General features: G+C 41.9%; 1 protein-coding gene across 1 annotated transcript; it reads left to right on the forward strand.

Annotated features, from left to right (window-relative positions):
* The first annotated feature begins 6,128 nt into the window (after nucleotides 1–6,128).
* atpaf1 (ATP synthase mitochondrial F1 complex assembly factor 1) lies at nucleotides 6,129–11,364 on the forward strand. The gene is made up of 9 exons (XM_037470252.2): nucleotides 6,129–6,362; nucleotides 7,419–7,527; nucleotides 7,768–7,830; nucleotides 8,280–8,342; nucleotides 8,437–8,487; nucleotides 8,724–8,771; nucleotides 8,852–8,947; nucleotides 9,742–9,849; nucleotides 10,105–11,364. Exons 1-9 carry the CDS (start codon nucleotides 6,148–6,150, stop codon nucleotides 10,285–10,287), a joined length of 936 nt encoding a protein of 311 aa, XP_037326149.1. The 5' UTR covers nucleotides 6,129–6,147; the 3' UTR covers nucleotides 10,288–11,364.
* The last annotated feature ends 2,952 nt before the right edge of the window (nucleotides 11,365–14,316 follow it).

Raw genomic sequence — 14,316 nt, forward strand, 5'->3', positions numbered from 1 at the left:
CCTGCTGAGTGATTGAATCAACAATGATTTTTTTGCTGTTAGCCGCTTTTGAATCCCCTGTTATCAGGCCGACCAGCCGTTCCACCACGGTCCTGCACTCCAATTCGTCCCAACGGTTTTCTACGTCAGCCTCAGCTTGCACCTCTCGAATAGAAGCTGGGTCTGACTGAATGGGGTCCGTTGTTATTGTTACGACACTTTCAATATCGACAGGCAACTCTGAGTTTCAAGGCAAACTGGATTGGGCCGGTGTTTCAACGATATGTTGTCCCAAAGGCTCCATCCGAGGGTTCAAGACCTCAAACTGCTGTGGAGTATTGTGGATTAACTGATCACTGTCCGAAGTAAAACTGGATGGAGCCGTAATGTAGCATTCAGATTCTGAGGTCAAAGTCAAATCGTTGCTTTCAAGACTGTGCATCGAACTGCCTTCCTCTTTGACGGGCTCGGAGTTTAAAGGCAAACTGGAATGGGCCGGTGTTTCAACAATAAATTGTCCTAAAGGCTCCATCTGAGGGTCTGCTTTTGTTGTGCTTTCAATAACACCGGGCCACTCTGAGTTTGATGGCAAACTTGATTGGACTGGTGTTTCAACAATTAATTGTCCAACAGGCTCTATGTGATGTTTGAAGATCTTTAAAAACACTGGATAATCACTCTGGGTTTTCTTCTGTATGCACATCAATCTTTTGAACCAGCTATCTTTTTTTGGCTTAATCATGTGCTTCACCAGTGCCATGCAGATTGTCTCATCAACAAACGTAAAATTTTCCCTTAGAAGCAATGCCAGGTTCGTTGCATTTTCCGTCCTCAACAGATCTATGTAAGCTTCCTTGTGAGCAACCTTGATGTTTGTTCTCCGTGCCCCACGGTTAACATCAAAATGTTGGAGCTCTTCAAGGACCTGCTGAGTGATTGAATCAACAATGATTTTGTTGCTGTTAGCCGCTTTTGAATCCCCTGTTATCAGGCAGACCAGCCGTTCCACCACGGTCCTGCACTCTAATTTGCCCCAGCGATTTTTTGTGATGATCTCAGCTTCCACCTTTTGGACAGAAGCGGGATCTGACTGAATGGAGTCCGTTGTAGTTGTTTCGAGACTTTCAATTTCGATGGGCAACTCTGAGTTTGATGGCAAACTGGTTTGGGCCGGTGTTTCAACAATAAATTGTCCCAAAGGCTCCATCTGAGGGTCTGTTCTTGTGCTTACAATAACAACGGGCCACAAACAGGATTGGGTTGATGTTTCAATGACCGAATGGTCCATCTGAGGGTTCAAGATCTCTAAATGATGTGGAGAATTGTCGATTAACTGATCACTGTCCGTAGTTAAACTGGATCGAGCCGAAATGAAGCATTCCGATTCTGAGGTCGGTAGTTGAGACAAAGTCAAATCGTTGCTTTCAAGACTGTGCACCGAACTGCCTTCCCCCATGTTCGAGTCGGTGGACCATTCCAAATTAATTTCGCATTTTCCATAATGCTCTGAGACCGATTGAATGGCCTCCAAGACTTCTTCAAAAGTGTTAACGTAGAATTCCGTGTTCATAATGCCGGCTGTCACAGGGAACTCTGGATCCTTGGAATGAGAATTCACCCAAATTCACTCTTACCAAAATAGCTGGACTGAAGTGCCTTGAAGAATGTCCTGAACAAGTGATTAATGTACTGTGTACTGTGTATTTAGATTGCCTGTCTGTCAAGATCAAAGCCTTAACGTAGCATCGCACCACGTGATGTTTGGTAACTTGGTAACGCGGTGTCGTGACGCGCGTCGTGACGCACGGCCCCCCGAGACCCTGAGGTCCGGCGGTCATCCCGGCCGGAGGGACCCGACCCCGTGCCGCCGACCCTTGGAGTCCACTGGGCGGCCGGGGGTTGTCGGGTTCCCCGCCCTCCCTCCCTTGTCTGTTTTTCTGGGTTCCACCCTCCTTTAGGACCGTCTGGAATTCGGTCCTTGAGGGGGGGGTTCTGTCACGGTTTGGGTCTGCTTGTCTTATTTTGTAGCTTTCTCGTGTCTCTGGGTAACTTCACTTCCTGTCCTGTGATTGCCTGATTGCTTCCACCTGTGTCCAATCACCTGCACCTCCCTTGTGTATTTAAGCCCTGTGTGCCAGTTGTCCTTTGTCGCGTCATTGTCTACGTCAGTTGCCGTTGGTGCACGTTCGTCTGTTTGGTGAGTCTTATGTTTGGAATAAAGAGCACGTCTGGAACTCCTGCGTTTGAGTCCTCCCTCTTCGACCTGCACCAGCCCGATCTTGACAACAATTACCTGGTTTCTGAGCTCTCAGACCACAAGAGTCAGAACCAGCCGCCTCTCAAGCAGAACCAACATTTCGGTATGAAGCCCACAAAACAAAAGTTGGAGGCAGACAACATCCAGCTTTCAAAGGAGAGGGATTCTCTCGCTGCTTTAAACAAGCGCCAACAGCGGGAACACCAAAAGAAAGTTGCTACCACTGACTTCAATGAGTTGGGCCTGATGATGAGTATCAGGGAGACGGAGGACCTGATTGCCACCACGGTCCAGGAATTTGAGGCAGAAAGAATGCTCCTTGAAGACATACCGTATGTCTGGACTTTAAAAAAAAACAATTGGGTATCTTTGGCAGACGGATGCAAGACTGCCAGACAGAGATGGGAAAGATGAGGCATTCTTCATCTCCCACGCCATCCTACCTCATCCATCTCCCCCCTCCCCTTCCCCCTTTACCACCCTCCCCCCCTCGCCTACCAACCGCGCTTTAGAGCGCCAGATGCATGCCAATGCATATCCCTCTGAGATACATACCTCTCCTGACTTCGGCACATTCCACCTGCCACTTGTATAAAAGGGAAAATCAATATTCTTCGGCCTGGACTTGGCTCTCCACCCCCCACACACACACACACACATCCAACACCCCCCCCCCCCCCCACCCAGATGGCTGCCATCCGGGGGTTCCCCTTTGGGTTTTTTCATCATTGGGTTTCCCACATGAATAAAAAAAACTCCTCCGTGAATCGCCACCTTAACGTGGTGGAGGAGTTTGCGTGGCTCAGTGATCCTGTGATCTGTTGTCTCTGTGGCTCGAGCCCCTTGGACAACAGGTTTCAGGGGAGAGTCCAGACTGAGAGCGATTCAAAATCTCACACACCCACGACCCAGCACAGTCATCCGGTCTATATTTTACTGATTTGATTATATTACATAAACTGTCACTTGCCTTTTTATGTCTGCCTTTTGTGATTTTTCATCATCACACTTACAGTAGAATGAACATTGTACCAACATGTTTTCTCTGTATTAAGGACAATTGTGCATCGCTGAGAGCAGGGGTTGAATACATTATTCCGCTGAGTAAAACAACTTTAAAGAATTTTAGATTACATTGAATACTGACAGCAGAGAGAGAAATCAGTCTTTTAACGTTTGCCAGCACTGATGCAATTGGTTTACGGTAACATTATTTTTAATTTGTCATTTCACCGCGCACCAAAGGCGACCCGCCACCACTCTTGACACCTTCAATCTACAGCAGAACATGGCACATCAGGAAATTGGAGCAACTTATTCTCTACCACCATCACCAGTGTCTGGACTCCTGGCTCAACATCCCGGCCCCTGTTCTATCCTACGGCAGGATGTCCAAGCCCCAAACACATTGCAATATCAATATTTATGCATGTTATAATAAAGCAGTGTTCAAACTTCAACGAGTCCCTCCGGATTGAAATAGACTTACCTGCTGCATGCTCTGAGTTTCACTGGCTGCTGCGCAAGGTGTGATCATACTGTACATGTCCCTTCAGCTGCAGCTGTATTTAAGCACAGAGAATAACAACATCAGTGAAGTTATTTTAAATTATGAATCCATCAAGGTTGAAAGTCTTTTACAAAAGGAAGTGTGATGTCATATTTTGTGTGTATTGAACTATTACAAATGATTATAGCTTTATTAATATGCATTTACAGACTGCTACTTCTTCTACTACTACAACTATTACTACCACCAATAACTATAATAAAAAAAAACTTACAAGGTTCAGAGAGAGGTGAACCTGGGGGATCAGCTGAGCTTTCTTTAGGAGGTGAGGGTCTCTGCAAAGGTTTCTAGAGTGCATCTTGACACAAGGAAATCTAAAATAATATTAGCATTCCATAACACCACATTACACATTTATTCACATGAATCTACTACGTACATTACCATAAATACAATCCAGACAACATATTGTGTGGAATGCATATATACAGTATACCAGATTGTACATTAGATTGAATACCATTTGTCAGCAAAATCCTTCAGTAATAATAATACTTTATCTATAGAGCGCTTTACATGGTACTCAAAGACACTTTAAAGTAAAACCAGCACAGACATAGCACAAACAGATAAACAATAAAACCAACAGATAAACCAGGCATAATAAATACAATTAAAAACAATAAAAACCAGTTACTATCGGGTAAAAAAATTATAAGGATATGTGGAACACTAATCTGAAGAGAATGGCTCGACATTAACAATTTGAGGTACTTGTCATTTGGACAAGTAACGTTAAGTTAACGTTACATCAGCGTTTCACTTGTCTATGAACAAAGGTCCGGGTAAAGCTTAATCATTTTTATTTATTTATGTTTCCCTTTGACAACAAAGATGAGTTGTAATATTGTGCAATTAATTATTGTGTTTGTAAAGATGTTAAAAACATTAACGTTACACAATTTCTGATATTTAAAGTTAAGTACCTAACGTTAAATCAAACCGTTATAAATTGAGCCAATAATGGCTTGCTTGCTAGGTAGGAAGCTGCTGAAGCTAGCTAACGTTGTTACTGTCACTGTCACTTGTGAAAAATGTATTCGTTTCAAATCGGTAAAATAAAATCGGCATAATAGAGGTAACAGGATCATCGTGCCCCCCCAAACACATATAGCATTTGGCGGGGGCGCCATGTTCATTTGTTTTATTTCACCTGGGTTTTATTTCGTTAATCAAAGTTGTTGGGAGAAAGATGTGTTGTGCTAGAGGGCCCCCCCTCCCCCCCAGGAATTTGGCGCCCTAGGCGGTCGCTTAGGTCACCTCTAGGAAGGGCCGGGCCCTGCACACCAGCCACCATCTTCTGCTAGGACCCAGATGTACAGCAACTGCATCATTTATTGATTAGTGATTGAAAATGATGTGTTGGGGAAAGTAAACACAAGTCATACAGCACTCAGACAGTCATCAGCGAAACACACAAGTCCTAAATTGTACAGCGAGTGTGGTGTATGTTAGTGCACATGCATGCACCCATACACACACACACACAGCGGTAAAGATGACTGCATCAGTAAGTGACTCTGAAGAGTTTGAGCGGATTGTTTTCGTAGTCTACTTATCTGCTCATTTATGTATTTGTCAATCTGAGCTGTGTTAGTGGAGGTAGATCACTGCAGTGATTCAAAGGCTTTCCTCCACCTGTCAATATATACAGGTGAAACTCGAAAAATTAGAATATCGGGCAACAGCTCATTATTTTCAGTAATTCAACTTAAAAGGTGAAACTAATGTATTAGTATATATTTACATATATATTATGGCTATAATATATTATAGCCATAATCATCAAAATTATATCAAATAAAGGCTTGAAATATCTCACTTTGCATGAAATGAGTCCCTATAATATATTAGTTTCACCTTTTAAGTTGAATTACTGAAAGTAATGAGCTTTTGCACGATATTCTAATTTTTTCGAGTTTCACCTGTAGAGAGTTCTCAATGAAGAGTCATAGTGACTTCTAGTGGTCTAAACATATTAGGACAACCTTCAATCAGCTGTAGCAGTTTTTAAATTGCTCATTATTTGCTTTTATAAGACATATTCCAAGAAACGAAAGCAAAGTGTAATTAAATATGTGAGAGAAACACTGTACGTGCACAATTGTTTGTGTGCTTTTGTTATAGGTCTGTTTTAAATAATAAAAAAGGCAAGACGGTGTATTCACTATCTTCTCTTCTCTTATCACAACCTTTCAACTCTTTATAGACCAACTACGATTTTGTTTTCGTTAGAAAAAATAAAAATCCCAACTAGATTTACAATACTAACATATTAAGATGATCTTTCGCTTTTGTAGGAACCAATGTTTGGAAGCCGTTCCCAGCCGGAGGAGTATAGATGCTGGACGCAAGCGATGGAACGATGGCGGCGGCCATAGTACAGATGTCATGTTTGTACCGAGGGATGTTAGCGGTCAGGGCCACCGGCATCAGAACGCTTATCCCCGGGCTGGTCCCGTTGCAATTCCGGGCCTTCTCGGTTCGGAAGGAACCGGAACTGGAGGAGAACCCGTACTTCAGCAAGTACCAGGACAAAATCCAGAAGCTTCGCAGGTCAGCTGGCTACCAGCGAGATAGCCTCACTTCAGCTATACCTGTCTTTTATATTTAAAAATAATTTGATTGTTGACTATTGTAAATTCTGGGCAGACTACAATACATTATTTAATCGAAATGCCGATGCAATAATGCCATATTCGGTCTACATTTCTACGCCATTAAACGGTGTTCAGTCTTTGGGTCTATTTTTTTGTTTCTCAAACCTTCTTGGGAAGCTTATTGGAACGTCAGATAGAATCAGAAATAAACGATTAAATCCTTTTTGATTTATAGATCAGTGAGAGGATGCAGGGGTTCTTCCGATTTTGATAAATATTGACTGGCCCCTGTCCTTGACATGGCCACCTAATCAGTGAGTGGGGGGGACTACTTTTTATTGTATAGGACAGTCCAAATCCAAATCCAACCCGCTTCCACATCCAAGTGTTCAGACATCATTTATAAAATGTGGAATTGATCCATAGATGATGAATTGAGGAAGATAAACCAAGTGATGCACAACATCCAGCGGGTTGTTATAGTGTGGTTAAACGTTCAGTTTCAGAACTGAAAACACTTTCATAATTAATTACTCCTTTGGGTATAAGAAATAAAACCAAGGTAACGAGTCTTCTATTCACTGTGTGGAGCAGCTTTAATACTTGAAATTTCTAGAAAAAGACTTGTTTGTGGCTTTGATGTTCACAAAGTAAGGGCATGGATGTTTGCTCAATCAACAACTTAACTGTCTTAATTGTTTAAAAGGAAGACATTTTTAAGAACTTAAGATGTTCAGTAACTGAGTTTTGAGTGTCAGCTTCTGAAGAGCAACAACAAAAGTTAAATGATCACTTACATACTATAGGTTTGCTCATTTATTTCCCCTTTGAGCTAAATATTTCGGTACCATTGTTTTTTTTTAAATATAGATATGAATGCTTTGAAGAATTTCATTTTCAAAATTGTATATCTCTATTGTATAATAATAACTAGGAGGGTATTCAGAACTCAGGCCGTAAAATGATTTAGCCTTTTGAAAGTTGCTGATGTTTGCCTGTTTCTTGTTCTCAGCGCCAAGCCGCAGGAGTACAAAGCCCGAGTTGAGAACCGGCACAAGGCCAAGAAGGGTGTGTTGGGACACTCGAAACAGGCAGAGTTTGTCAGACTCATGGAGCAGGAGGTGCGGTATGAACAAGGCTCAATACACTGTACTAATATCACTTTAGTTTTTTGAATGTCTACAAACTTTAATCTTTTGCTGGTATTTTGTGTGGAAATGTCCTTAATAATGGGACAAAACAATACTCATGTGAGCATGTTTATTATCTACATAAAAGAGAAGGATCACACAGAATGTTACAATGGTTTCATTATTTGAGTTGTGAATGTGGTGCATCTTCTGTTGGGGGAATCTCTGCAGTTGGATCAAAAGGAAAAGATGGCAGCCAGTGATGGAGAATCAGGAGGATTCACAAAGAACAAGGTGAACATATTAAGCAGCTTTACTCCTACATTATATTTATTTTAGTTCAGTTCAAATTTATTCTGTTTAATGGCTCATTCAGGACCCATCTGGATTACTCTGTAATTTTATGGATTTGTATTTTAAGCAATGATACCAATAACTGGCACAAAAGCCTTGGCACAACTCAAGTCAGAGCTCATTATGTCCTTAAAGCACATTTTCTGAATAATGGTGGGGCCAAAAAAAGTTATTTTGATGAATAATAGAACAAATTCTAAAGAGCTGTAACCAGCAGACCTAAGCCATTTCTCACCTAGCAATGGTTACGATACAGGTCTTTGTAGCTTTTGTCCCCTTCTGTGGAATCTTGTCTTGGAAGCGGCGTCGTTTTTTTTTCATGTGGGTTTTAAAACAAATGTAAAATCCAAATGTTTACCGTGTACCACACTTTGTCACGTGTTCTTCAGACACTGGACTCCATCCTGGACCTGGACAAGATCAGGGACAAGACAGGCGAGGAGATCGCTGAGGTGAGTCTTTACAAATGCCTACGGTGTCCTCCCGTAGACGAAGCCAAATTTAAACGGGCCTTTGTTTTTGACCTTTTCTGTTTTCTTCTCTCAGCTTTGGATGAATTATTATTCGACCAAAGACACCATCAGCGCTGTCATCCCGGTGAGTGTAACACCAGAGAACATTCTAGATCCGCTTTGAGTCTCAACATTTACATGTCACCTTAAATGCTTCACCAAATAGTTTAGTTTGAGATAGACTTGTATGTATGTATCTACTATATCTACAGTTTGTATGTGTGTATGATGCTTGGAAATTAATACTGTTTTATAGCTCCAAAACTCACCGGCACATGTTAAAATCCACAGATTTAATAACCAGCCTTTTATACATTGCAGACGCCGATGTACGAGCTGATTTTGAGCAGATCAAAGTCGTGCCAGATGGTGAGGTCACTGCTGCTCATAAACTTAAGTGGAGAACTGTGTCTCTTATTAACCACTAATACCGCCCTTCTTCCCCTCAGTTTCTCTACGCTTTGCCTCAGAAGGAGGGTTACGAGTTCTTCTTGGGTCAGTGGTCGGGACACGAGCTCCACTTCACCTCCCTCATCAACGTCCAGGTGAGCCGCCTCACACGGCACCTTCACATGCGGCTGGGAAAGACCGACGTTCTTTGGGCTCTTAACCACTCCTCCTGTGTGCCAACTTCACCCCAGTTGATACATTTTCACTGCAGACAGGCAACAATGATCCGAAACAACTACACAAATGCAAGCAAACAATGCTTCTTCCTCAGAGACTGAACCCTGAGTGTGCAGATTTAAATGCAAAATAAGTTATTGGATACCTGATGGGAAACATGGTAATTGGAGATTTGTATCCTTATTTACTATCAGGAACAGCGTGTTAAGGGCACTAAAAAAAAAAAAGGAGAGGGGAATAATATTCCAACAAAAAACTCGCCAATTAAAAAAAACTTCACTATGATCTGAGAATATAAATACTTTTTAAAATCCTACTAAGCACTAATATGCCAAAGTCTCAGCTCATCCCAAGAAATGAGTTTTCTTCTTTTGCACAGATTGCTTTTTAGGTTTCGAGATCAGGAAGTGATTGAACTAGACTTTTATTGAAACAAAAGAGTAATTACCAGGTCTCGTTAAAAATAACCTGCACCAGTAAATGAAAATAAAAATCATCACAATGAGATTGTTTTCAAGTAGTTTATCCATAGCTTAGCTTATCCATAAGCCACTTGAACACTCCTTATAATTTAAAGACTGTAGGGTGTTTCATTATTAAATTAACCGCATACAATATATTATCGAACAAAAGGTTTTCATCTTTTCTTCTGATTAGAAAGACTCTTAGCGGATGTACGTATGTAATGTAATCTCTCCTTATTGACGTCCAGATGCATGGCGAGAACGCTCCCAGTCAGCTGATCCTCTACCACTACGCAGACCTCAAGGACCAGAAGGGGGTGGTCCTGATGACAGCTGAGCTGGACCCCAAGAATATTGTGAGTCCTTTTATGCACTCCCACAGCTGAAGACTACACAATTATTTATGGCAGTGATGGAGTTTTCCCATATAGCAAGTAGTATGTAGACCCATAACATCTCTTTGTGGAGGTTTGATTGATATTCATGGTTTGAGATTTATATGGTCCAACAATCAGATTCAGGTGCCCTCGTACTATTGATCGCAGTGTTAGAATCAAACATTGGATACATGTTAACCCGTCTTCACCCCCCCCCTCCCTCTTCCCCTTCAGACCGTGCACCAGGCTCAGTGCTTGGCGAATCAGGTGCAGCTGTTCTATGGCACGCAAAGGAAGGAGACTTACCGATTGGTAGAGACATTTAACCAGCACCCGGCAGACTTCAAACACATGTTGGTGATAGCGGAGCTGGAACAGAGCGGCTTGGGGTCCGCGGCGGCCCCCGGGGGATCGTAAGGAGACCGACCAGCGCTCCTACAGTCGGGTCCCCAGCAATGGTTGGTGGTCTTTGAAAATGACGGAGTGAAATGTGCATCTTTGCTCAGCGCTTCCCACGTGCATACACCTGATCTTCATACCGGAGAGGCTATGATAATGTTAGAGACCATCAGTACCTCGTGAACTCTGCCTGGGACTTAATAATCTTATTTCATTGTGTATACATTTGTTGTTGCAGGGTAATGACGAGGTATTGATCAGTTCTATGATAAATAAATCCCACTGTTTCCGACCCTCGTGTTAGACTGGACTAGAAGGATTTTATTTGCATAGCAGCTACCCGAGAAAACCCATTGGCCGTTGCAATCAATCATCTGCCAAATCTTTGAATCCATCACACTTTTTATTCTCGTGCTGGTAAATAAGATTTTGTACTGTCCAGTAGAAATATTTGCTTGTTATGAAGTAAGTAAGCAAACCAATATTCTCTTAAAACAGAGCATGCACATCCATTTGAATTCTCAGTTCTACTAATTGTACTCGTCACCACATCAACGCCTGAAATGTGCTCGTCATCTTTCTTCTCACTCTATCCCAAACGTCTCTGTTGCCGATGCTTCTGTGTACACATCTCTACAGATTTGGTATCCGCAGTGTCTCAAGTTTTAATCCAAGCAGGGACAGATGGTGCCGTTTGACCCCGTTTGATGTACCTTGGAGTTCACCTCTAAAACTTAGAAGGTTGTTCTTGATTAATTGTACTAATATGTGCTGTAGTCACAGGAACATCAAGCTGCTTAGAGATGGTCTAATAGCTAAAAGCTTTGTGTGGAACACAGTACACACCTTAGTCGCGTCCCTTTTCTACCATCATTTTTGTCCAGGCCATTCTTAATTAATGATTCTGTTCCAAAGCAATGTCTGATTTCCATTGGTTAATTTTCAGTCAATTTGAATTTACTATTACTTTAGTCCGTTTCAAGTTATTTCAGTGACCTTTGTGGGTTTTTATTTTAACTGAAGCAACTATTTTGTCCACGTGTGTATTTGCAAACACAGTAGTATCGGAAATATAGCTGTCACCTTTATAAATGACATTTGTGTGCAAAGACATTTACTGGATGTAGTATAATTTTGAGGTAGTTCTGAGAGCAGGCAGAGTCACACTGATACAGCCAATTCTAGCTAATTATTTACTTTTATTGGATTCCTCAATGGACTGTGCAAATCCCCAAATGCAGTCATGGGGATGGTCAGATATTAAGTCAAAACAACAAATAAGAGACGGTCTTGACAAAGAGTTATCTACTTGCACAAACGGTACAGAAAGCGCCCTGTTATCAAAAAAGTAGCTTTCATCGTAACTAGGGCCGGGACTTTAGCACGTTAATTATGATTGATTAATTACAATGTGAATTAAGATTAATTAATTACACAAAAAATAACACATTAAAATTTTTTTACCCATTTTTACACTTATTTTTTGCACCGTGGAACGTTTCTCACTGGATGAGTTTCGGAGGACCGATTTTACTGGAGCACCAACTAGCGTTCATGACTTTAGACAACAACAAACCACAGTGAACATGAACGAAGAAGCTGACGAGACCGTGTCGGGTGGCCCCGTGAATGGGAAATCTTATTATAAAAAACACACGGATGGAAGCGTCCATAAGAGCATGGTTGTGTGCAAGCTGTGCAACAAGGAATTCGCATCGAGCCTCAAGTATCACCTCAACGCAAAACAATTAGCAGCTAGCGTGGACGTTAGCCCGACTACGAGTACAAGGACCCACACCCAACCCACACTGCACCAGATGACTGGTTTAAAGACCCCGGTAACTAAGTCCACGTCTGAAAAAATAACCAATGTTCTGAATGTACTTGAAAGTATTGGTCTACTTAAAAAAACATAGTTTACAGAAGGTCTACTTACCTATAGGCTACCTGAATTTCTAAAAGTACTATATTTCTAAATATGCTATTCCTACACTTGTCTGCTGGAATTGGTTGAACAAAAATAAAAATCCATATTCTCACTGTTCTCAGGTCAAATATTTATGCAATTAAAATGCGATTATTTTTTGATTAATTAATTACAAAGCCTCTAATTAATTAGATTCATATTTTTAATCGAGTCCCGGCCCTAATAATATATATATTATATATATTGACCATACAATAATCTTTTACCTATTATTTAAAAAATCTTTTCTTTTTTGACCCTACATATTTTGACTTTTTTCACAATATTTTTTTCCCATGACATGACTGGAATGATCTTAGATGGAGCAACCTACACGTCCCTGTCACTAATGCCAAATGCCCCAAATTTCTGTACTTTAAACCTTATCTGGGTTCAACCCTCAAGGGACATGGTGGCTCTTCCTAAATCCTTTTTTAGTTTTGGGTAACTGACATTTATAAAAAATTATAATGGGATATTGCCCCGGAGACGGATTGGTGCATCTTGGAGGATCAACCATGCTATTCATCCTTCCTGCATTGGTAAAGGCACAAGTGAGTTGAATTTGAATGTAACAGAAAATTGGAGGGTGGATGCACTAAAAAGGGTAAACAAATCTACACCCTGTGCCAGACTGTCAGTTTAAGGTTGTCCACAGGATGCCCTAAAGTAGACAAACATGTGATTGTCTTGAAAAATGCCCTCAGAGGCTGTAATAAGTTTCATGTCAGTGTGACCACTGAATGAGACACATCTGCTCATCTTTACTGACTCATCCGGCCTTCTCTCCCGTCAAAAAGGTGGAACCCTATAGGCTACGTAGCATGGCTAATACGTGCTAAAAGCTAAAGCAAAGCAATTAACATGCATTCATCATCATTCAAAAGATTCTTCATCATTCTTGACAATGCCATCATAACTCAAGTGAACGCGCTTTGTGTTTCTGCATAACCCCTAGGGTTCACTTCTCTGAAACAACCAGTGGGGACAATGCCCCCACTACTACCTCCGCGGTAGTGTGCTCAAGACTTGGCAGGAGCGGGATTTGAACCCACTGGCGGCGCGTACAGAGGCTTCTGGGCTCTAGCTTGCACCCCTACACTACCAGTCCTGGTCACATTTTGGCAACTTTGATTCTCCTATTTAACCTTGAGCATGTCAGTTAAACTTTAAAACTCTTTTAAATGCTATTTCGACATCTGGGCTTGAACCCACAACCTTCAAGTGCAGTGCAGGGGCTTATGTCAGCAGCTCTTCCAATGTGCTACTTCACCACACACTAATCAGCCCTTTGTTTGTTGTATTTAACCTTGAGCTTGCTACTCAAACCTGAAGTAAAGCCAAAGGCTCAAACCCAAGACTGGGCTCAAACCCACAACCTTGAAATGCAGTGCAGGCTTGTGGCAGCAGCTCTTCCACTGTGCTACTTCACCACACACTAACCAACCCTTTGTTTGTTGTATTTAACCTTGAGCTTGCTACTCAAACCTGAAGTAAAGCCAAAGGCTCAAACCCAAGACTGGGCTTGAACCCACAACCTTCAAATGCAGTGCAGGCTTGTGGCAGCAGCTCTTCCGCTGTGCTACTTCACCACACACTAACCAAGCCTTTAAATGTTGTATTTAACCTTGAGCTTGCTACTCAAACCTGAAGTAAAGGCAAAGGCTCAAACCCAAGTCTGGGCTTGAACCCACAACCTACCGGGTAAGGCCAGTAGCTCTTCAGCTCTTGTGCTGCACTACCTCACCATGCACAAAATACATTTTTGTTTCTCGTATTTAACCTTGAGACTGCTACTCAAACCTCAAAACTCTTTCAAAGCGATGTCTACATGAAGGGGGCATGAACGCACAACCTCAGACAGCAGGTTGGAGCCTGCAGCCCTTCAGTTGGTCCCTTGTGCTATTCAAGCACATGCCTCAATGTGTCCGTTTCTCATATTAGACCTTGGGATTGTTTACTAAACCTCAAAACTGTTTCAAAGTTTACAGTTTGAAGCCCTGACTGCAACTAAACCCCCCTTCTGAGAGAGCAGGTTTGAACTGAGGATCCTCCACACTTCAGCCTTCCTGCTATCTCCC

Source organism: Pungitius pungitius, chromosome 7, assembly GCF_949316345.1.
Source record: "Pungitius pungitius chromosome 7, fPunPun2.1, whole genome shotgun sequence".
Classification (NCBI taxonomy): domain Eukaryota; kingdom Metazoa; phylum Chordata; class Actinopteri; order Perciformes; family Gasterosteidae; genus Pungitius; species Pungitius pungitius.

Coding starts and splice junctions, on each gene's coding strand:
- atpaf1 (XM_037470252.2), top strand. CDS start 6,148: ATGCTGGACGCAAGCGATGGAACGATGGCGGCGGCCATAGTACAGATG. Junction 7,831..8,279: donor GAGGATTCACAAAGAACAAG/GTGAACATATTA, acceptor CGTGTTCTTCAG/ACACTGGACTCCATCCTGGA. Junction 9,850..10,104: donor AGCTGGACCCCAAGAATATT/GTGAGTCCTTTT, acceptor CTTCCCCTTCAG/ACCGTGCACCAGGCTCAGTG.